Genomic DNA, 21,570 nt, shown 5'->3' with positions numbered 1-21,570 from the left:
AGGGTGGACTTGGAGCAGTGATGACTGTAACTGTTTTGGGGTAAAAAAGAAAGCATAGATCTCTGATTTGGCCTTGACTGATTCCAGTTAAGTGAAGGCTGAGCTTGAAATAATTGTACTTAATTTTTTTTTAACAAGGTAACAAACTGTGACATTGTGAGTGCGTGCTAATTCCCCCCTCCCTAGGAAAAACATTCTGAGTTTTTTTTTCTATCAAGCAGTCAAAATGTCTGCTCAGACTGTCTCCAGCACAGCTGCTTCTGGTTAGCTAGATTTCCAAGGGCTCTCGGTTTGATGGAGTGTCTGTCTTCCATTGCTTTTTGTTCACGGCACCTGCACGGTGGTGACAGCTGATTCATGGCCCCCTGGCAAAGTCAAAATAAATCTCCCAGCAACATGTGGATCCTGCAGCTCTATGAGAATACTATAGCTGCCTTTGCCAGAAAAGCCCGTAATGGACAACGAGCAAAGGGATTCTGAGTTTCACGAGGACCAGCAGTTTATGCAATAGGCAAGATGACGACTATCTCCATGTATACTTGGGCAATGCTGTTAGAGGGCCAAATTACCACCTTAGGCTCATCCACTCACTCATCCTCCAATGGAATAGATGCTGAGTCAACAGTGCCCTTCTGCTTTCTGCATGGGACAAACAGGTCAATCCCTATGTAAAAGAATACACAAAACTGACATTAAAAATCACCAATGTATTCCCAAACCAGTTCAGTCTAGTGGGACATGTCAAAGGCAGACTCCAGCATGAAATGGCTGAATTGGGATTTATTCAGGGGTTTTCCTTTTCTCCTCCTGAGTTGAACGACAAAGAATTTACAGCAGAATAATTGCAAATGGCAATGTTAAGTATGTTCTTTTTTGATGTGCCGATACACGAAGTCTCCTCTTACCGACTATATTCCACCTTTCATGTTTTCCTGCATCACATTTTCATTAAATGTCCCTCCCTCTTGTTCCTGGTGCTCCTATTTCATGCGGCCGTTCAGGAGCCCCAGTGACGAGGCATCACTTTCCCTCCTCTAGTAACCAACTGAAGTCATAAGAATAGGATTAAAGGATTTTTGTGGGAGAACTCGAATGCGGGGTGGGGGAAGAGAGGGGAGACCCTCTTACTTGATCTTGAAAGTTTTAAAAGATGTGCAACAGACAGGCATTTTCCCTTGGCCCAGCCTCTGTTGCTGCCTGTTAAAATGTTTTATTTCTGTTTGCTCCAAAGAGAAAAGCAAACCCTCAAACATCAATGCTGGTATGAATCCTACTCCTTTTGATAACATCTTTTGCTGTGCAAAATTCTTTGTCTGCTCCTAAAACATCAGGTAGGTTTTTAAATACTTAAGCTTTTCAAAGCTTAGTAAACAGAAAAAAATCCCAAAGGATTGTATTTCCTAACCCCTTCAGGAAATTAGTATCCTCCGCAAAGTGGCCCTTTTCCTGCATTCCCCACATACATAAATAAATCTCAGTTACTGGTGTCTGGATTGAATAACCCCTGCACATTTTATGGCTCTCTGAAGAATGGGTTTGCAGAGGATTCTTTTTTTGCATGTGTGTTTGGCAACTAGGACTGTTTGTGGCATGTGTATGAGTATGCGTGCAAGAGAGGAAGAAACTGCACAACTGGAAAGGATTGTCCCAGAAAGTATCCAGAGATACTCTTCCACATGTGGACAGTGTCTTGCGCTTACAGAAGGGCTTATTGTGTGCAAGAGGATTGCATGGGAAAAATAAACTTGAGCCAAAGTCGTTCCAACCTGTTGCACGTGATCTGGCACAACCACTTGCACAAATGGAAGCATGAGAATTGCTCTCCCCCCTGCCTCTTGTAGTCCTGCATGAACTCTTCATGTTTTTTTCAATGGAACGATGCTAACAACCATTTCCCTTCTACTCACAGTTCTTTGCAGAGCTGGTATCAGGGGGCAGTATCATTTTGCACCCGTCAGGGGGTATGCTGCCAACTTCGGGTGTCTCTTGGTTCTACTCATGCTGTCTGTCCACCACAATTGTGCTGTTCTGTTGCACCAAGCAAGGCCTTTGTGTCTGAAAGCTAAATGACCAGGGCAGGTGCTATATGGTGAGAGTTCTCTATATTTCTTTTATTGCTGGTGAAAATGCTGAGGTGTTCTCTTTGGTGGTGATTTCCACAGAGGAGTTTTCTGCAAACTTTGTTCCATCAGCCACAGTTTTATTCCTGTATTTTTCACAATCATGCACCAGAGGGCTTTTTGTGGACTTTTAAAAATTAGTCATGGTTATAGCTTTTTAGCACTATAGCAATTGCCATTTTTAGATCATCATCATTATTTATAGTTTTCCTTTCTCAGTGAGATCCAAGGCGGATTACACAGTGCGATGAAAATACAATATAATCAACTGCTAGGACATTCACTGAGCAAACTACAATAATGAACAACAACAAATATAACCTTGTACTTATATATCACTTTTCAGGACAACTTAATGCTATACTCACAGCAGTTTACAAAGTCAATGTCATTATTATCCCCACAAACAGACACCCAGTGAGGTAGGTGGAGCTGAGAGAGCTCTGAAAGAGCTGCGACTAACCCAAGGTCACCCAGTTGGCTTCAAGTGGAGGAGTGGGGAATCAAACCTGGCTCTCCAGATTAGAGTCCACTCTTAACTGCTACACCAAACTGGCTCTCTAACAACAATTCGGGCATTCAGTGAAAAGAGATGCAATAGGGTAGGATAGCAGAAAATTGAAAAAACATCTTTTGTTCTAGGCTCTTGAAAACCAATCAGTAAAAAAAAAATCAACATTTGTGTTTGCTACTGTTTGCAAGAGCGGTATGAATTCTAATAACAAAGTTGTCATAACATTTCATTATGATGGACGTCGGGAGAGAAAGTAATCACAACAGTTGCTATTAAAAATGCACAGCTTTCCCTCCACCACTTTAACCTTCAACGTATTCCAAGAGTTAATCTTTGAACCTTCCTGACCTTAGTGCCACCCTCAGTTAAATCGCTTGGCCTTCCCCTCCCCTCACAGGAACCCAAATCAAGGTTTCTCCCCAGGTACATTTAGAGTTAGTAGTTCTTCTCTGAGACAGCTAGTGCTGGCAGGTTGCTGGAATGATGGATTAAGGAGAATGTAGACTTCGGGGCATCATGTGAAGATCTGGCAGGTCTTCAGAGGTCTGCAAGGTAAAACACGGCTTTGAGCAGCAGATGATGCTTCCAACGGGGGGGGGGGGGGGAAGGGCACCCTGCTCCCTGACAGGCCCGTCAGATCAGTTTTAATGTGGATAAGGAGAACGGAAGGTATTAATAATTGGCTAATCGTGTGACCCTCAAGGGAGAGAGAGATGGGAATGTGTTCATCCCTGAGCAATATGCATTCAGTGTTTGAAAGTAAGTAGCCCTTCAGTGCCTTCCGCATTCATTCTCTGTAGAGTTGTCAGTCATATCTTGGCACCCTGCTGGGAGAATTTTGGGATTTGGGACAAGCTCTTTGGTGTCACGCCAATGTGCTACTGGCACATTCATGCTACTGGCATGAAACTGGAAGCAGCACTGTTGCACTGGAGGCTCTAGGGTTCACCCCAAACTCCATGGTTAAATATCACTTCTGGTTTCATGTCAGAAGTGATGCACAATGCTGAACCCCTTCCCCACTTTCCTCCACTTGTCTGCCAAGCGGCAATGGGTAACAGGGAACCCAAGCAGGGAATAACTATTGGATTATAGTCCAAGCAAGGAAGCAGGGGGAGAAGGGAGCACCCAGAAGGGTGCAATTGTTGCTTTGCAAATGAACAGTGGTCCCACAATTTTAACATTTGATGTGGCCACAGGCTGAATCTTTGGACCTTTAATTTGTGCCACCCTTCCCCCTCCCAAAAAAATCTTGCTTCTCTGCTCCCCACTTGGGAATCTGAATTAGCTTCCCTGCAAATAAGTAGCTTCTCCCAAGTAAATTTAGGATGAACAATCAATCCACAAGACTTAACACCAAATTAGAGGATCCCGCCAAGCTTAGTGTCAAACCATAGCTTGGTGTGATGTCTCAACCAGTCTAATGCGAAGCAACAGATGTGGGGCAATATTGGGGCCAAACGGTGGATCAGTCAACCCATGGGGCCAAATAACTAGACATTTCTCCTGTGTGGGGCACTGCATATTATCCCCCCACAAGCTGACTTTGGTCCCACGGTATGGTGGAGGGGTGTGTGTGCATATCATACAACAACTTTGTTGAAGCTAAGATCTGGATCTGGTGAGGAGACCTCCCAGGAATGCTGATGTATTCCATCTTCAGTAACAGAGTGGAAGAGATGTAGAAACTGTTAAGAAGGAAAGCTGCTTTGATTTTCATTCTCAAGCACCAACAGGATTCAGTCTGGCCACATTTCGGATCTTGCATATATGCAGCAGCACGTGAAGCTGAACATTGCACAGCAGCATCCCCTGTGAGGTCACAGAATGTGCTGGAGAATCTGGAACTGGAACCAGGAGCCTCCTGGCCTGGTGTGGCCCTAGCCTACCTTGCACGGGGCTTTTTTTCAGCAGGAACGTGATGGAACGGAGTTCCGGCACCTCTTGAAAATGGTCACATGGCCGGTGGCTGTGCCTCCTGATCTCCAGACAGAGGCACGTTTAGATTGCCCTCCATGCAGCGGCACAGAGGGCAATCTAAACTCCCCTCTGTCTGGAGGTCAGGGGGCACGGCCACCGGCCATGTGACCATTTTTGCCGAGGGCGATTTAAACTTTAAAAAACTCCCCCCTTGTTCTGGCTGATCCAAAGTGACATCATTGTGCGGTCCTGAATTCCATCACTGAGTTCCACCACCTCTTTTCCCAGAAAAAAAAGCCCTGACCTTGCATGATCAGAGCTCAGACCTTTGAATTCTCTTCAGGTGCCGAAGGGAACAGACACATAAATTGGAGCAAAACAGCTGAATGGATGAAGTCCTGTGGGTATCACTCCCCTTGCTCCAGTTCTGCTGTTTCAGCCCAAAGTTGGCCAAAGACAGATGCCCGAATCAACCTTCCTTAACTGACTTATGCATTACATACAACAAATTTCCAAGAGTTCAAAATATAAGCTGTAGTAATGAGAGACAATTGATTATATGCAATTGGACTGTACAATTAAAAAAACCCAACAATTACTTAGGGCATATTTGCACCTTGGCCTCCAAGCTGTATAGAAACCTTTTCACATTGTTGCCCCATTTCCCGCCTCCTCCCTCAATTTTTGTAACTTTCATAGCCCTCTCCTGCACTATACACACACACATACACACTTAATTCTCAAGGGAGCCTTAAGAGGAAAAGTTGTCTGGTCTCTTTGCTGTTCTGTCGACAGCCTTATATATTTTTTTAATCCACACACTATAAAAGTAACACACTGGCAATTGTATAATGATATTCATTATAAAAATCCCACCTGCCTGCTCCCTTTTGGCACTTTAAACCACGTCCTGCACTGCTGCTTTACCTAGGAATGGCGCAGACCTGCTTTTAAAGATCCATCTGACCGTTTCACAGCCAGTTTGGGCCTAAATTATTCCACTCTATGGGACTGTTTTGTGTCTTGCTTCCCCTCCCCCTCAACAAAGCTACAAATTGTGCTTTTCATTTTTCATGGGGCAATCATGAACAGATTTTCCACTGTGGGGACCTAATGTGGTGTTTTCCTACGGATTGTGTCTTTCAGTCAGAGGTCAGTTGTGAACTCCCTGTTGGAAAATCAGTTCCCAAAAATTTGGGGTCCAGATTCCGATTGAGATCGTGGCACACAGGTAGAAAGGGCTTCAGCCTCCCTCCACTTGCTGTTTTCCCAGGCTGAAATGGCTCCAAGGGTGCTATTTGCCTTGTTGAGGAAACATAGGAATAGCCATCAGTGCCTGTGCAGCCCTCACAGCTCGCCCCCAGGCCATTTCAGACCAGGAAATTGGGTCAGGGGGAGACTGAAGTTGAACTGGATCCCCATGTGCTGGATCCCATGAACTCAATTGCTATGGACATGCTCAGGGCATGCTCAGAGCATGTGGAAAACATAAATACATGTAGCTGCCTTATACTGAATCAAAACCATTGGCCCACCTAAGTATTGTCTACTCAGACTGGCAAGAACTCTTTAGGGTCTCAGAGGGAGGTCTCTCACATTACCTCCTCCTGGGTCCTTTCAACTGGAGATGCTGAGGGTTAAACTTGGGAGTTTCTGCGTGCAAAGCAGAGATTCTACCACTGAGCCAATTTCACCGTTTCACATTGGCATGATTTTTTTCCTGCTGGCTTCCCACCTTGTTCTCTTTTTATTGAGGAATGTTCATATGTAATGAATGTCTTAGTTTCTTTGTTGACTTGACATCCAGAGGTGATGATTCAGGGTCACATGTAACATTCACCCAATAGCAGTTTCTGTGCTGCAAAGTGCCCTTGGAAGGAAATTGGCAGAGAGGCGGTGTATTTATATATGTGTGTGGAGGCTAGATGACCTGATCTTCCCCTCTTGCGGCTTCTCTCTGCCCAAGTCAACTTGACCCCTCCCAAGCTAAGCAGATCCATTCCCCTTAAGACCCTTGGCCTTCCCTACCAACATCTCCTCCATCTTATGTCTGGATTCAGTTCCAACTTGCTCACCCTCATCCTTGACAACCCTGGTATGCATAGGAGAGATGCCACCAAGTTCTCAAAGTATCTGCTGCAGTCATACGTTAAACATGTTGAGGAATGCCCCCAAACTCTGTTTTGCAAAAGATGTACCACAAGGGGGCAAGAGTCTCCCAAAAGCAGGTAGTGGCTATGATAGGTTTCCCCCAAAACAGGCAAGCAAGCGATATGTTTGGGGCCTCAGGAAACAGTTTCTGATATGTATGTGTGCCTGGTTTGTTTTATGTACATTTATTTATTTATGTAAAATATTTAATGTGCCTTTTAAAGGCAGTAAATGTATGTGATTATAGCTGTAACTGAAGAGCAAGATCTGGGTCCCATAGCACCTTAAAGACCAACTAGATTTCCAAGGTATGAGCTTTCGAGATTCAGAGCTCCCTTTGTCAGAACTTTAACGGTAGGCAATCTCTGCTTCAAAAAAGGTCACATAACCATTTTGATCCATGATACCTTTTTTTTAAAAAAAATTAAGCACTGTAGCTAGCTTCATGCTGTTTTCATTAATTTGCACATTGATGAGCAAGCTTTCAAGTTTCACAGAGGCCTTCTTCATGCTGGCAGTTAAAACAAGAGGAGGCAGAGAGGGGAAAAAAGGTATTGTTGGGCATGCAGTCTTCAGAGAGGATGGCTGTGGTGCTGATGAGCAATTTTAAACGTTTTATCTTTCACTTGGAAAATCTCTCTCTCACCCCTCAGCCTGAAGGTTCTTGAGGGAGTTCACAACATGAGGTCAATTCTTATGTTGTACCAGTTTTAAAAAGAGCATCGCTGGTTGCCCTGTTGGCTTTTGGACACGATTCAAAGTGCTGATTATAACCTTTAAAGGGCCTGGGGCCAGCTAATATAAAGGACTGCTTGTGTTTGACAGTAAAGAGTGTCTTCAGAGGCCCTTCTTTGAGAGCCATTACGTTGAGAGATAAAAGGAGTGATTAGCAGGGCCTCTTCCCTAGTGGCCCCTTGACTATGGAGATGAGTTCAGGTAGGCCCTTCCCATAGTGGCCTACCTGAACTTGTCTTACAGCGAGTCAGGCCGTTGCCGAATCCAGGTCAGTCTTATCTACGCTGTTTGGCAACAGCTCTCCAGGGATATCAAGAGGATCGTCTTTCACATTGCTTTTTAACCAGAGATATCGGGCATTGGACCTCAGGCCTTCAGCATGCCAAGAAGATGCTCTGTCTCGGAGCCATGATTCCTCCTGTTCATTGTTCCATCTAGCTCAGCATTGTCTACTATGACTGGCAGCAGCTCAAAACAGACTTCCAATGTATTGGGTTTTAGTTAAGGCATGGTTATGTGTGTGCTCCCCCCACTCTGTTGCTGCTTTTAGAAATAATTTTCCCCCTTCTGTTAATTGCTGCGGTTGACTATTGAATTGTTATCACTGTTGATTTGATATGGAAGCCGCCTTAGAAGCCTCTCAGGCAGGGCCTAAATCTTTTAAATAAATGCCAGTGACGTTCCATTGGCAGGCAGCAGATTATTTTCCTCCAGTTCTAGAATCTCTCCCTGGGGCAGGGTCAGTGGGAGGGGGGTAAATAAATATGGTATGATATCCTCCAAAGCAGATAAAACATCCAGGTAGCCATGTTGATCCATTACAGAAAAACAAGCAGCCACAATAACATTGTTTGTAAATGTGGTTTTACTTTCTTTGGCTGTAGTAATTTGCATGTCTGAAGTACACCCACATATCTTCCCAAGGACTACTCATCCGGACATGCAAACTTGGATTTCACCAGTTACTCAGCCATTTGCATAAATTCTTGTCGGTGTGATCTCATCTCTCTAGCGGCTCAATTTGGCTAGAAAACAATTTTCTCAAGCAAACGCCTCTCATTCTAATTTGCTTGCCAAAATGTAGATTTATATCTTGGTGACATAATATGAATTTGAAAGAAAATCCATCTGGTCCAGCGAATTCCGGTGGGTCCGGTTACTGTCATCATATAGGACATATTTAAGCAGACTCCTGACTTACAAGTGTGTGTCACTTTGAACTGTGCTGCATCATGGGCTTTGTTGCCTACAACTGTTAGTGTTCCTCACGTATGACTGAATATGGCACACCGAAGCTGCCTTTAAACCATTGATCTGTTTAGCCGAGTACTCTCCGCTCTGACTGGTAGCAGTTTCGAAGATTGTAGGCAGAGGCCTTGGTCACGCCTGCTACTTCAGATCTTGTTAACTGGAGATGCCCCAAACTGAATGGGACATTCAGCATACGGTGTATCAGAGAGCTTACTCCCTTGTCCTATGAGAGAGTGGTGCTGGTGTAACTAGTGACTCAGATTGCTTCCCTATCAGAAGCTCTTTCTGGCACTTTCCAGGTCTTCTCCCCCTACTTCCAGTACCAGAGAATATTCTTCTGGAACCACATATTCTTCCACAGATTCCATTTGAAGTGAAATTTGGTTGCCAACGTAGTCCAAACCCTCAGCTTTCTTGGTATGAAAAGACCATGTGGTATAGTAGTTATTGGGAAGAGGCGAGTTCAAGTCTCCCTCAGCTGTGGAGCTTGACGGATGACCTTGGGCCAATCATTAGGGTTGCCAAATCTAGACTGGGAAATTTCTGGAGATTAGGGGGTGGAGCCTGAGGAGGGCAGGGTTTTGGAAGGGACCTTAGCAGGGTATAATGCCATAGAGCCCACCCTCCAAAGCAGGCATTTTCGACAGGGGAACTGATCTCTGCAGTCTAGAGATTCCAGGTAATTCTAAAATCGAAAAGAGTCCAGTAGCACCTTTAAGACTAACCAACTTTACTGTAGCATAAGCTTTCGAGAACCACAGGTCTCTTCGTGAGATGCATCATGATGCATCTCACGAAGAGAACTGTGATTCTTGAAAGCTTATGCTACAGTAAAGTTGGTTAGTCTTAAAGGTGCTACTGCACTCTTTTCTATTTTTGCTACTACAGACTAACACGGCTAACTCCTCTGGATCTATATGACCAGGTAATTCTAGGAGATCTCTTGGCCTCACCTGGAGGCTGGCACCCCTATTTCTCTCTCAGCTTAACCTTCCTCCCACCGTTATTGTGAAGATGAAATGTAGGGGGAGAGAAAGTAACGTACACCTGGCTGAGCGGCTTGGAAAGCAAGATATGAGTCCAGTAGCACCTTGAGCACCAACAAGATATCCAATATAAGAGTCAAAGCTCCTTTCAATCAGAACTTTGACTCTCAAAAAATTATTCCTTGGAAAATCTTACTGGTCTTTAAGGTGCTACTGGACTCAAATCTTGCTTTTCTACTACAGACCACACCGCTACCCACCTGAAACTGAGTTTCTTGTAGGAAGGGTGAGGATAAAAACATGCTACAGAGTTATGTTGGCTGTTGAGGATTTCTTGGTAGAGTTTTCTGGAGCCACCTGGTCTATCTCATTTCATGAGAAAGAGGCCTTCTATTGGACACCTGAACCAGCACGAAGGCTTGCAATCGCTCGTCATGCACTCCTACGTCTGCTTCAGGGAGTTCATTCCGGTCGTCAGGGCTCATAACATTCTGAGAGCATGTGGATACACACATCCGTCTCTCCCCCCTCCTCAGCATATTTTTACAACCGAAGTAGTCTGGAACGGTCTGAGTTATGGCAGCCCTGGGGCTGGAGGCCAGACTTCTTGTCAACCACTTCTGATCTCTCCTCGCTCCTCAAGCTGCCTGTGACAGCTCGGATCGAAGAATCAGCGGAGCTGAATGAAATGCTTGTTGCTTTTGATCTGAGCTTAGGTTCTACCAATGCTTGGCTAGGGGCTGCGGTGTCTTCCTGGTAAAGCAATAGGTCACAAAATTATATTTTTGTTTGGAAAATTTTTGTAGCACTTTTTAACAACATAAAAAATAATTCATCAAGTAAAATAAGTAACAAGAGCTGAGTAAAACAAGAGGTATTCAGTTAAAGTGTTTTTAACCTCCCTTTTCCAGTGTATGTGCCCAAGAAAGTTTACAAGGTAAAAATTTAGAAGGTGAATCATTAAGTTATCATAAAATCAACCCTATAAAAACAATCAACACTATGGAAAAAATGTCAAGAATTAGCAGCAACAAAAGCATACGGAGGGCTGTAATATCAGCCTTGATGAAGGTCTGGTAAAATGGTTGGAAAAATATAAACGTAGAACTGTGAAGAAGACATTTGTGGGGACTATGGCTCCAAAATGAGGCATTACTACCAAACAGAATTGTTCTCTAGCACCTCTGAATCTTTATTGTTGAGATGGAGGGATTTTATTTATTTAACTTATATACTGCTTCTCCATCATGTTTAGCTCTCAAGGTGGTTTACAGCATACATATACAACACACTATTAATATAAATACAAACATTAAAACTGATCATACAATATTAAAATATGAATACAAACATTAAAAACCAATAACAATAGAATACAAACTTTAAAACCAATATACTTTCCCCCCTTACTGTCCTCCCTCCCCCCACCCCGGAACATTACTTTATTCTGGGCTGTGGTTTTCTCCTGAGTTCCAAGATAACTAGGAAAATCCCAAATGTTCTCAAATTTTAGAATCGGAGCATGTTCAGTTTTTAGTTCTTTGTTCATTTGCATATTCCGCCGCATATTATTAATGTGTACTGGCACGTTCCGTAAAAGAGCACTGAGATTTTTTTTTTTTGCGGTGTGTCAAGGGTGACTTTGAGGGAAATGGTGCACACAAGAATCTTAATGCAATTGTATACATAACCAGTAATCAGGTCAAGATCGATTAAACCCTGTAAAACAGGAACAAGCCTCTTGTGAAAGTTTCCCTGCAAGAAGAAAAGTAACAGTGCAGGAATGAAGGTGAGCAAGAAACTTTCCCCCGATATGCTCCCCATTTTTTTAAAGCATGTAGAACATTCATGCTTCACAACCTTGGGATTTTACCAACTCCTGCTGCATGGGCAGATCAGACCTAATTGTGCTCTGGTATTAAATGTCAGTTCAACTGAGTTCTCCCTTTTTTTCTTCACCTGCAGATGTGAATGAATGCGAAACCAGGAATGGAGACTGCGAATCCCAGTGCTGCAACACCATTGGTAGCTTCTACTGCAAGTGCCCTGCAGGTTCAAGGTTGAAAGATGATGGGAAAACATGTGAAGGTACCAGTGGTGTCTTGGGCTTGCTGGGGCTTTGGATGTGTTTCTCTTGGCTACCTCCATCTGATAGCTAGGGTATTAAGCCCTCTGTTTGTTTTTCCCCTACTGAAAATGCTACTGTAGAGAATCTCCACCTTTTAAAATCTCTTTTTCAAAGCAAATTATAGCAGCCTATTATAAACAAGTGGGTTTTTTTCCAGGAACAAAAGTCAGCAACTTGCAAAAAAATAATACTCTTATGGATGGGTAATAAAGCTCGGATGTGACCTTAGAGCTAATCCTACACACTTGCAAAGACTGGGGGCACAGCAGCTTAAGTTGGATTTAGGTTCATGTCCCATTCGACTTGTCTTTAAAAACAGTTGCTCACTAATGTGCATAGTTACAAGCATGAAAAGAATCCACTGTTTTGCCCTTTTATGCCTTAAAAAACTCCCTAGCAGTGTATTCATATAATAGATTCTTGTATTTAAAAAAATATAAGGAAGTTGTTCCTGCAAATTCTTTTGTCCCTTTTTTGTGTTCCCCAGATAGCTGAGAACTAGAGTGAGGGGATGCTTTTCAAAGAACATGAAAATGTTAATGAAATTCAGTTGTTGGGGTCAGCACTTAAGCTTCACCCATTTTGTCATCATATCTAATCCTCAACATGGTCATAAATGTGGATCATTATATCCACAGATTGGGACCATGTACATAGACGATAGATCTTTCCACAAACCTAGGGTGGGGGGACACCCAGGTTTGCAGAAAAGTCCCAAACCTTAAAAAAAATGGTGGGTTTACAAAAAAAAAATAGAGAAGAGTTGTCTGCACAAATTACCATGTATATCCCACCTTTCCCCTTTATGAAACTCAAGGCAACGTCCAATGCAATTGCCCAGGAACTAGGCATTTGTCCTAATTCCTAAACCTGCTCCCCAGCCAAACCTGAAATGGTTTCTGTTTTTGCAATCACTCTGATCAAACTGAGTGTTTTGATCCCCTTTTTATATTTATTTGACAAACATCTTTTCCAGCTTCGGCTGTAAGACTGTCAGGGTGTCTTATAGCATAAACCAATATGAAGGAATAGTATACCCCCCAAAACCCAACCTTTCCCGTACCCACATCTTCAAGATAGCAACAACGATAAAAATCTGCACAGCTTTTTGCAAATGTATTCCATTTGATAACCAATTAGTCAACTAAAATGTATGCTTAATCAGCTCCAATTTCTTTAATTGGGTGGCAGCCCTAAAAACAATACATAAAAGGCTATTTACATAGCAGCATCTGTACCATTGTGGGAAGTGATTACTTATTGAAATAGTTATTTACAGGTCCTCCTTTTATGTGGGAAAATAACCTCACAACAGTGGCATGCCGAACATCTGGAGAAGCTCTAGCATGTGTCTAGATCACAACTCCTCATCTAAATCTTGGGAAAGTCTATTAATGTGCACTGTACCAAGACATCTTTGAGTCATAGTCCATACATGTGTTGAAGGATTCGATAGACTGGCTCAGCAGCTTCAGAGTCCACTGATGTTGACTTCACCATTTAAAAATCAGTTGACTGTTTAGGTTCATGTGGGCCTATAAACTTATGTTGACTCAACACCAGCTTGTTGTGTGAGTTAGAGCTGTGAAGGAAGAAAAATGAGATGTGTAGTTCTCAACAGGATTTTCCAGTAAAAAATATGTTGCCTTTTGATCAGAGCCTCACATTTGGGGATGGGTTGGGGAATAGTTTGCTAGATTTTAGCTAGTCCTGTTTGCTCTATCACATTGCCTATAATTAATGTTAGATATCCCCAGGTATGTTTGGGCATTGCACCATGGTTTTTATAGTCTTCAATTACTCCACAAACAGGAACTTGTGAACAACAACATGGGTCAAGAAGATTACAAAAAATAGTTTGTACAACAACAGCAGACTATAAAATACGTATGCAAAGGAACAGTGAGATGAATTTCATGGGTGCAAATGTCTGGAATCAGAATGCAGGTGTCACAGCCTTAGGAGTACCTACATATTAATTTCAGGAACTTTGACAATGCAAATGGAACTGAAATGAAAGCAGTACAGATATTTCCTCCTCAAGTAACCAACTAGTGGCCTGGATAGCTTAGACTAAACACGGTTGGTGTTGGTTAGTACTTGGATGGGAAACCACCAAGAAAGACCGCGGTTGCTATGCAGAGGAAGGCAATGGCAACGTACCTTTGCTCATCTTTTGTCTTGAAAACTCCATGAGGTGGAACTTAATTATTTATAATAGCGAATTATTAGTAATAATTAGAAATATATTTATGAATAAATAATAAATCAATAGCCTATTGGTGACCCCATGCAGCTTACCACAGTGCCAAAACAGAGCAACCCACAGCGGGGCATGGGAAGTAGGGAGGGTATCTACTTGCTTCTCACTTCCTTTCAGCATACCACCTAAGTCAATTAACTGCCATCAGATTTATCCACCAAATGGCTATTTCACCTGCAAATAACACAGCCGTCAAATAGCTTAGTGGGAGTGGGGTACAAATTGAGGGCAGGGGATGCATGAAGGATGGCACCTATTCCCTGCTTTCCAATTTCCATCCCTATACTAACCTCCTCTCCTTAAAAGTCAAAGGAATGGGGGATATGGAAAAAGGGGCAGCAGGAGCGTTTCCCCTCCCCTGTGATCCCTTCAGAGTCTCTTGTCTGTTTCTCATTTCAGGACAAAACAATCCACATTTTAGATAAGATTTCCCACATTCCATTCCTCTATTATTCCAGATTTTTGCTGTGCGGTGCATTCCACTCTTCCTGAATTTCGGTTTAACTAGGAGAATTCTTAACACTAATTTTGGTATCGTGGTCTACTCAGTTTGCTTCAGCTAATTTATTGGCATTTTCCTCCTTTCTGAAAATCTGTTGTGCATGCCAACATTGCGAAAGCACAGAAAAAAAGCAACCTGGCTGTTACTAGGGGTGTGATGCTCCCATGTGCCCCATACAGTGGTGAAATATTGCACAAAAATAACCTTTATGCAAGCACATCAAGATGGCTTGTGTGTGTGTGTGTGTGTGTGTGGAGTGGTTTATCAGTGGTTTATTAGTACAAACATCACTGATGAAGTATCTTGATAAATCATATGTGCAGTTACACCAAGATCAATATAAACATTCGAGTGTTTGCACCAAATTGTTGGCAGCATCTTAACAATGCCCACCTGCACATCAAGACACCAATGCATTGGAGAAACTGAAAACTGCAGCAAACCATGCATATGCACAGCTGTATACAAAGTCTGGAAATCGGAAGCCTAACAACAGTGTGTTCCTAAACATCGGCTACTCTTGGGAATTCAGATCTGCAGAATCTGAGATGAAATTCACGTGAAGCGTAGTAACTGGGAAACGTTCCCATTAAAAAAAGAACTGGGAGGTAACAGTGCAAAATCCCAGCACGTCTTGGGATGCTTCCAGGGAGACAGCAGTCTCGGTGGTGTTGAAGGGAAGAGGCCAACTTTCAGTGGGCAGCCAGGCAGAATTTTGAGTGCCTGCCTCCTTAGGGGTTTGGAGACTGGCTGTTAGGGCAGTGCTGCCTTTGGTGACGTGATCCTTCCATTCCTTTGTAGTAAAGTGACATTTAGACTTGGCTCAACTTCAGTAAACGGGGGCTGCCAGGAAGCATCCTGGAACCTAGAACAAATGTGCTTTGACTGAAGGGTCGCCCCAATTCCCTTTTCCCCTTTTCTGCCCCAGACCTAACCAAAACAGTTTTAAATCAGCCAACACCTTTAGAGGTTCCCGTCTGTCATAGGTCTCTGGGCAGAGGTCCCAGTGCCAAAGTAAAGACCTCTCTATGCCAGGCCCGCATAGCTTCTCCTGGAACCACATCCATAGAAAAATATTAATTTGACAAGAGCACACTGTTTTTCCTGCATCGCTCATGGGCTGCTGGGCTCCTTTTAGTGAGGGGCAAAGTTTTTCTGCTCTCACTGGAAAGGTCTTTGGAAATGTAGACAGAGGATTCCTATGCAATTGTCAGAAAGTTGCAAAGGAAAATAAAATGGGGAAAATTTGCTCATCGTCATTAGCTGTAGTGGGAAAGCGTAGAACCCATTCAGACCAATGTATATAAAAATCATCCTGAGAGCAGGAAATTCTCTTTGAGGGTTGGATGATCAGGATTCAGGAATCTAGACAATTGTAGGTTTTGTATCCTTAGCACTGCGTGTGCATGTGCATATATTGGTCATGTTTTACTGGGGGGGGGGATTCTTTCCAGACTCCTTACACTATCAAGATGTGTGAAATAAACAGAGTTGCCCATCTCTGAGCCAAGCTAAGCCATTTTTAATTTCCCCAGAATTCCCTAGACAAGGATTAGCCTGTTGAATGATTAAAGATTTTTTGGCACTGAGGGGAAATGAACCATCAATTCTTTCCCTCTGTCCATCCAAGCCACGAGAATTGCAACCGGGAAGCAGCTTTGGCTAGCATGACGCCTGACCCTCACATAAGCCCCAAACTCAAACTGACCTGTACCTTTGACCCAAACTTACATTCACTCCGCTGTTTTTTGTACCTTAAAAAAAAAAAGCTGGGAATGTAATGATTAGGTGCTCAAAGAGGGAAATTGTTCTTCTGAAGTGGTCAGTGTTTACTAAATTGGGAGGTGCTAGAAGTCCTGTCCATTTAATGAAATCATTCCCATTCCAGCATCTCATAAAAAGGCCAGCTCACTAGTTATGAAATTATGTTTGCATGGTGACCAGCCAGATGACTCAGGGAAGGGGTACAAGCAGAACAAAAGGATGCCAGCAATGTCATATTTTTAATGTTCCCCATGTTAAAAAAACAAAAACAAAACACCGAAACCAAACCAAAACAAAAACCTAGCACATCAGAGAGCGAGAGAGGTTGCACCATAAAGATGCATGGATACGTGGATAGCTGTGCAAAATTTTGATTTTCCTTGTACTGTTCTACTTTGATACAAAGCATGGGTATAACATCCATTCAGTGTATTCCTCAGGGTCTTTAGTACTACAAAGTTGGGTAGGGGAACTGCATTTTTCAAGGTTTCTCCCACTTAATCTTCTGACATGTAAAATCTGGAATATCAGAGGGCTCAGCTAGGCTTTTCTGTCTGCTCATTTTTTATGCGTAGAATATTTTTTTTTAAGTAAATACTATAGTCATCCATCTGTAGGCTGAAGTGATCTGGGACGGTCTCTGTCCCTTGCGATTTATCTCAACGAGTTGTTCAGCTATAAGCGATATACAAAGAAATGGGGAAAGAAATGGAGAATTTTCTGATTTCCAGGTTCCCCTTTGGATGCCTTTGCCTCAGATTGTTAAGATTCTCAGGAACTTGTGCCATGAGTTTAACCACAAAGTGCCACAAAACTAGGAATTCTCTGGACTATTTGTAAAAGAAGCAGCGTATATGAACAAGTCTGGGGCCCTCCTGACTGGGCATGCTCATATTATTTTGTTAGAAGCCTTGTTGGACCTTATTCACAAGTCACCCCGACTTTTCAGAAGGCATGAATGTTATTGTGACATTGGTGATTGTTTACATGGGACCAGAAGGTGGTGGGTGGGGTAGAAGTCCAGATTGGAGACAGATTGACGACTTTGTCGAGGATACCCTTAGTGTGCAAGTTGGAGGTTCAAAGACTGCTACTTTGCTTGACTTGATGGATGATCTTTGTCATGTTCTCAATGACACGGGGCTGCAGAGCTCACTGGAGACCTCCCGTTTGAAGTTCCTCTTAAGCAAACAGGCATGCAAACATGGCAGTAGGATGCTGGGAAGTGTGAGCCAAAAACCGCTGGGTTGCTGTGTTTTTGTTCCAGACAGGAAGCTGCGCGGAAGAACGCTTTCATCTCAACACCCCACATATTTTTGGTGTGTGTTGTTGGTATGTTACGGACTTGCTTAGGTGTCATTTATTTAGACTCAGTGCATACAACCAAATTGGGAGAACGGAGATATGTATGGAGTAAATCGAGGTGGGCTCGGCTACTGCCTAGATGGGCCATGACCTGGGAACTTGACATGCATTGATCTATGCTCACTGGGGAAAGGACATAATATAAAATATGATGTTGTTAAGGTCAGCCAGTTGAAACAATAGGGCTACATTTGTTGGGGGAATCTCAACCAACTCCCTAAAGTAACAAATCATTAAAAAGGTTTGGGAGAAGGGTTTTTTTTTTTTAACCAGGCACCAGAATGGGATTCCACAAACTGTCTCTTGGGTACTTTCCCACCTGACTTCAGGGAGCAGTGTCTTATGGATCAGGCTGTCTGAAGGTGAACTTAGCTGATGGGGAAACTCAAATATATAGATGGCTGTTTTGACAAGGGGAAGATCAGAACCGTAACCGACGGGCTGAAATTAATCAAAAGAAGTTTTGGCTAAACATTAGGAAGAACCTCTTGACAAGAGCGGTCCCTCAGTGGAACAGGCTTCCTCGGGAGGTGGTGGGCTCTCCTTCTTTCAAGGTTTTAAAGCAGAGGCTAGATGGCCATCTGACAGCAATGCTGATTCTGTGAACCTAGGCAAGTTATGAGGAGGAGGGCAGGAAGGGTTGCATCAGTGCTTAGTTTTCATGGCCGCTTCTTACATTCCCAGGGTAAGGCCAATTGCAACCTTAGGGTTTGGTAGTAATTTTCCCCAGGCCAGTTTGCCTAGGGATCCTGATGGTGTTTTGCTATCTGGGCATGGATCAGGGGCACTGGGAGGGGTGTAGGTGGGAGGTAGTTGTGAATTTCCAGCACTGTGCAGGGGGTTGGAACAGATGACCATGGAGGTCTCTTCCAGCCCTATGATTCTGTGATTCCGTGATCAAATACATTGTTAAACAATGTTGTTTGTTTTCAATATTTTATGCCAGGCAGTATTTGACTATATTTGTTAGTTACCATTTCCTATTGGGCACAAATGGATAGACCAACTTAACAATGCTTGCCAAAACAATCAAGAGATGCAAGTCAGTCTAAAAGCTCTTGAATTCCTCATTTCAGAGTAGAGTTTTATTTTTACCTTCACATTCAAAATCTGAGCAGCAAAATTGGAAATATTTGTGGACATTTACTTCAGCTATAAGAAGTTTGGGATGCAATCTCAGTGTAAGAAGGTTTATCATGAAAGTTTGGCCTGAAGTATAACAAATAACTTTGTATAATTAAAGATAGTGATCACAGGAAGGATTTATATTCATTTATTTATTAGATTTTTTTTTAACTTGTCCCTCACTCTACGGTCTTGGGGCAACTTACAACATTTAACATTTAATAAGTTAGAAGCCAACATAAGAACACGTAATAACAATAAATTAAAATTGAAATATTAAAATACACTAAAATAGCTGGCTCAGCAGCATACTACTTACTGTCAGGGCCAACCTTAAAACGTCTGCTGGATGTTGGCCAAAGACCAACTTGAATAATTCGACTTTGCATGCCCTGCGGAAACTAAACAAATCCGGCAGGGCATGGGTGTCTTCCGAGAGTGCATTCCGTAGGGTATGATGCCATGCCATGCATCTGACGAAGAGAACTGTGGTTCTTGAAAGCTTATGCTACAAATAAGTTGGTTAGTCTTAAAGGTGCTACTGGACTCTTTACTATTCCACAGGGTAGGGGGGCCACAACTGAGAAAGCCCTTCTCCTGGTAACAGCTAACTGAGCTGTCCTGGGACTGGGCACCTGCAAAAGGCCTTGAGAAGATGATCCAAGGTGGCATATAATGGGAGTGGTTGTCCCATGGGTATGAGGATCTCACACCACTAAGAACGTTAAAAGTTAGCACTTGAGATGGATCTGAAGACTAATTTTGTAGCCAGTGCAACCTTGCAGCTGCATTCTGGACCATCTGTAGTCTCCAAAGTGTTTTCAGGGGTCACCTTACATAGAGTGAATTACAGTAATTCAATCTGGAGGTAACTGTTGCATGGATCAACATGGCAAGGTTAGACCTGGGCGAATAGGGAGTCAACTGGTGGGCCGGGCGTAAATGAAAAAATGCCAACTGCTTTACCGTGGACGCTTGTTTATCCAATGATTGCACAGAAGCCAACCAAACCCCAAAGCTCTTTACAGACTCTACAGCTGTGGACAACATTGAGTCTTTGGAATGGCCCTTCAGCCAGCATCTCAGTCTTTCCCAGCCATTTGATTTCCATCTTAGATGAATCCCACTTCAGCCAGTTCCCCTTAACCAACAGACTACTGCATCTAGGCACTAAGATAGTGCCGAGTCTCCTGCCACCAGCTGCTTGTCCAGGATGCCCGAGGCTACATTGAGGCCAGGGCAATATTCCTAGCAAAGTTCTTGCAATGTATTAGGCTGTTTTTCTTTTCTGTCCAAGCTAGCAAAACTATGCCAATTATGGACTTTTAAAAAGCAAAAGGGACCCTTAGAGATATTAACAAAATGCCGAGAATCCCTTCTCCTCAAAGCATCTCGTTTCAAGCAGGGAGCTTGTTTGCATTCAACTGGTTTTAAAAAATGAGGAAGAAAACAAAAATAAATCTGAAGCCCAATAGCTGCGTGTGACAGAGTTGCTGGTGTCTCTGTTCATGTATCTGCCAGGAATCTTTCCCTAGCTGCCCATTAAGGTAAGTGTCTACTCCTAGGGCAGGGGTCCCTAATGTGGTACCTATGGGTGCCACAATGCCCGCCAAAACTTTTCTGGGTGCTCACCAAGTGTTTTTAGAAAGTGGGTAGGGCTCCTGCCCAGCAGGGTTCTGATTTGCCATTGGAGAGCTGATTGGCTGTGCAGATTAAATTAATGTTTAAGTGGCAGCTGCCACCACAGTGTCAATTTTACTCACTCTCTCTTTCCTTCTCCCCAGTGTATTTTTGAAAAATGAATTATCTTGTACCCTGCCCTTAGGCTTCCTCTGGGTGTGTGTGTGGGGCTCTGGTTCTTGCAGCAGCCATTTTGTGGTTGTCTGCAGGATGCGGAGTGTAAGCACAACACTGCTTTCTTCTTCTTATCATCATCATCATCGTCATCATCATCATCATCATCATCATGCAAACTAGAAGAGTCCCTCTGCCCCAGCTGATTTCCAGCTGGGCGGTGAGGGGGGAGGAGAGCAGCCTCTGGGAACCGGACGGCGCCCTTTTCAACTTTTAAACCCTTTGTTTTTCTAATATAGGGTAGTCACCCTCATGCTAAAATGAAACTGCAGATTTGTACTGCCTCTCAGGAAACAATAACATTATGAACTTGGGGTAAAGGGGAGTTTTGCTGATTCAATAATCAGCTAATCTCTTCCATGTTTTAAGGGGGCTTTTGAGATCTTACTGGAACACATTGTATCACACAGCTTGCAATTGGTATGTGTTAAATTTCCTGTCCTGTTGATCCAAGTCCTCCACCAACAGCAGCAGCATGGCCATGTTCAGAAACAGCCAAGCTGCTTATTTCAAGGTTCAAGATGTCATTGGTAGGATGGATGGAACTACTTCTTCCTTTTAACATAGACAATAAATACACATCAAAGTTACTGGTTTCCTCTATCAGATGTTGGTGTAGAAGCAGAAAGGCTAGAGAAACAAGTTGTCACCGTGACATGATTTCAATGTAATGATAAATAGGGTCTGAAGATCTTCCAGAATTACAGTGGATCTCCAGATGATAGAGATCATTTCCCCTGGAGAAAATGGCTACTTTGGGGGGTAGACTCTATGGCATTATACTCTATTTAGCAACCTCCCCCTCTCAAACCCCACCCTCCCTGGGCTTTATCTCTGAATCTCCAGGAACTTTCAACTCAGAGCTGGCAACCCTAACCAGCATGGTTTGCAA

The 21,570-nt window shown here is 43.2% G+C and overlaps 1 protein-coding gene across 3 annotated transcripts in view; it reads left to right on the top strand.

The window, feature by feature from the left end:
* Positions 1–21,570, top strand: part of MEGF6 (multiple EGF like domains 6) — a 182,589-nt gene that overhangs the window by 63,048 nt on the left and 97,971 nt on the right. For all 3 annotated transcript variants that reach the window (XR_008598426.1, XM_055001922.1, XM_055001923.1), the window contains one exon: positions 11,643–11,765. Coding sequence is in view for 2 of the 3 variants with exons in the window: in XM_055001922.1 (XP_054857897.1) it covers positions 11,643–11,765 (123 nt within the window). In the remaining variant the exon portion in view is untranslated. The remainder of the gene's footprint in view (positions 1–11,642; positions 11,766–21,570) is intronic.

Source organism: Eublepharis macularius, chromosome 17, assembly GCF_028583425.1.
Source record: "Eublepharis macularius isolate TG4126 chromosome 17, MPM_Emac_v1.0, whole genome shotgun sequence".
Classification (NCBI taxonomy): domain Eukaryota; kingdom Metazoa; phylum Chordata; class Lepidosauria; order Squamata; family Eublepharidae; genus Eublepharis; species Eublepharis macularius.
Note: the sequence above shows the minus strand (reverse complement) of the source record. Positions and strands in the feature narration are given on the sequence as shown.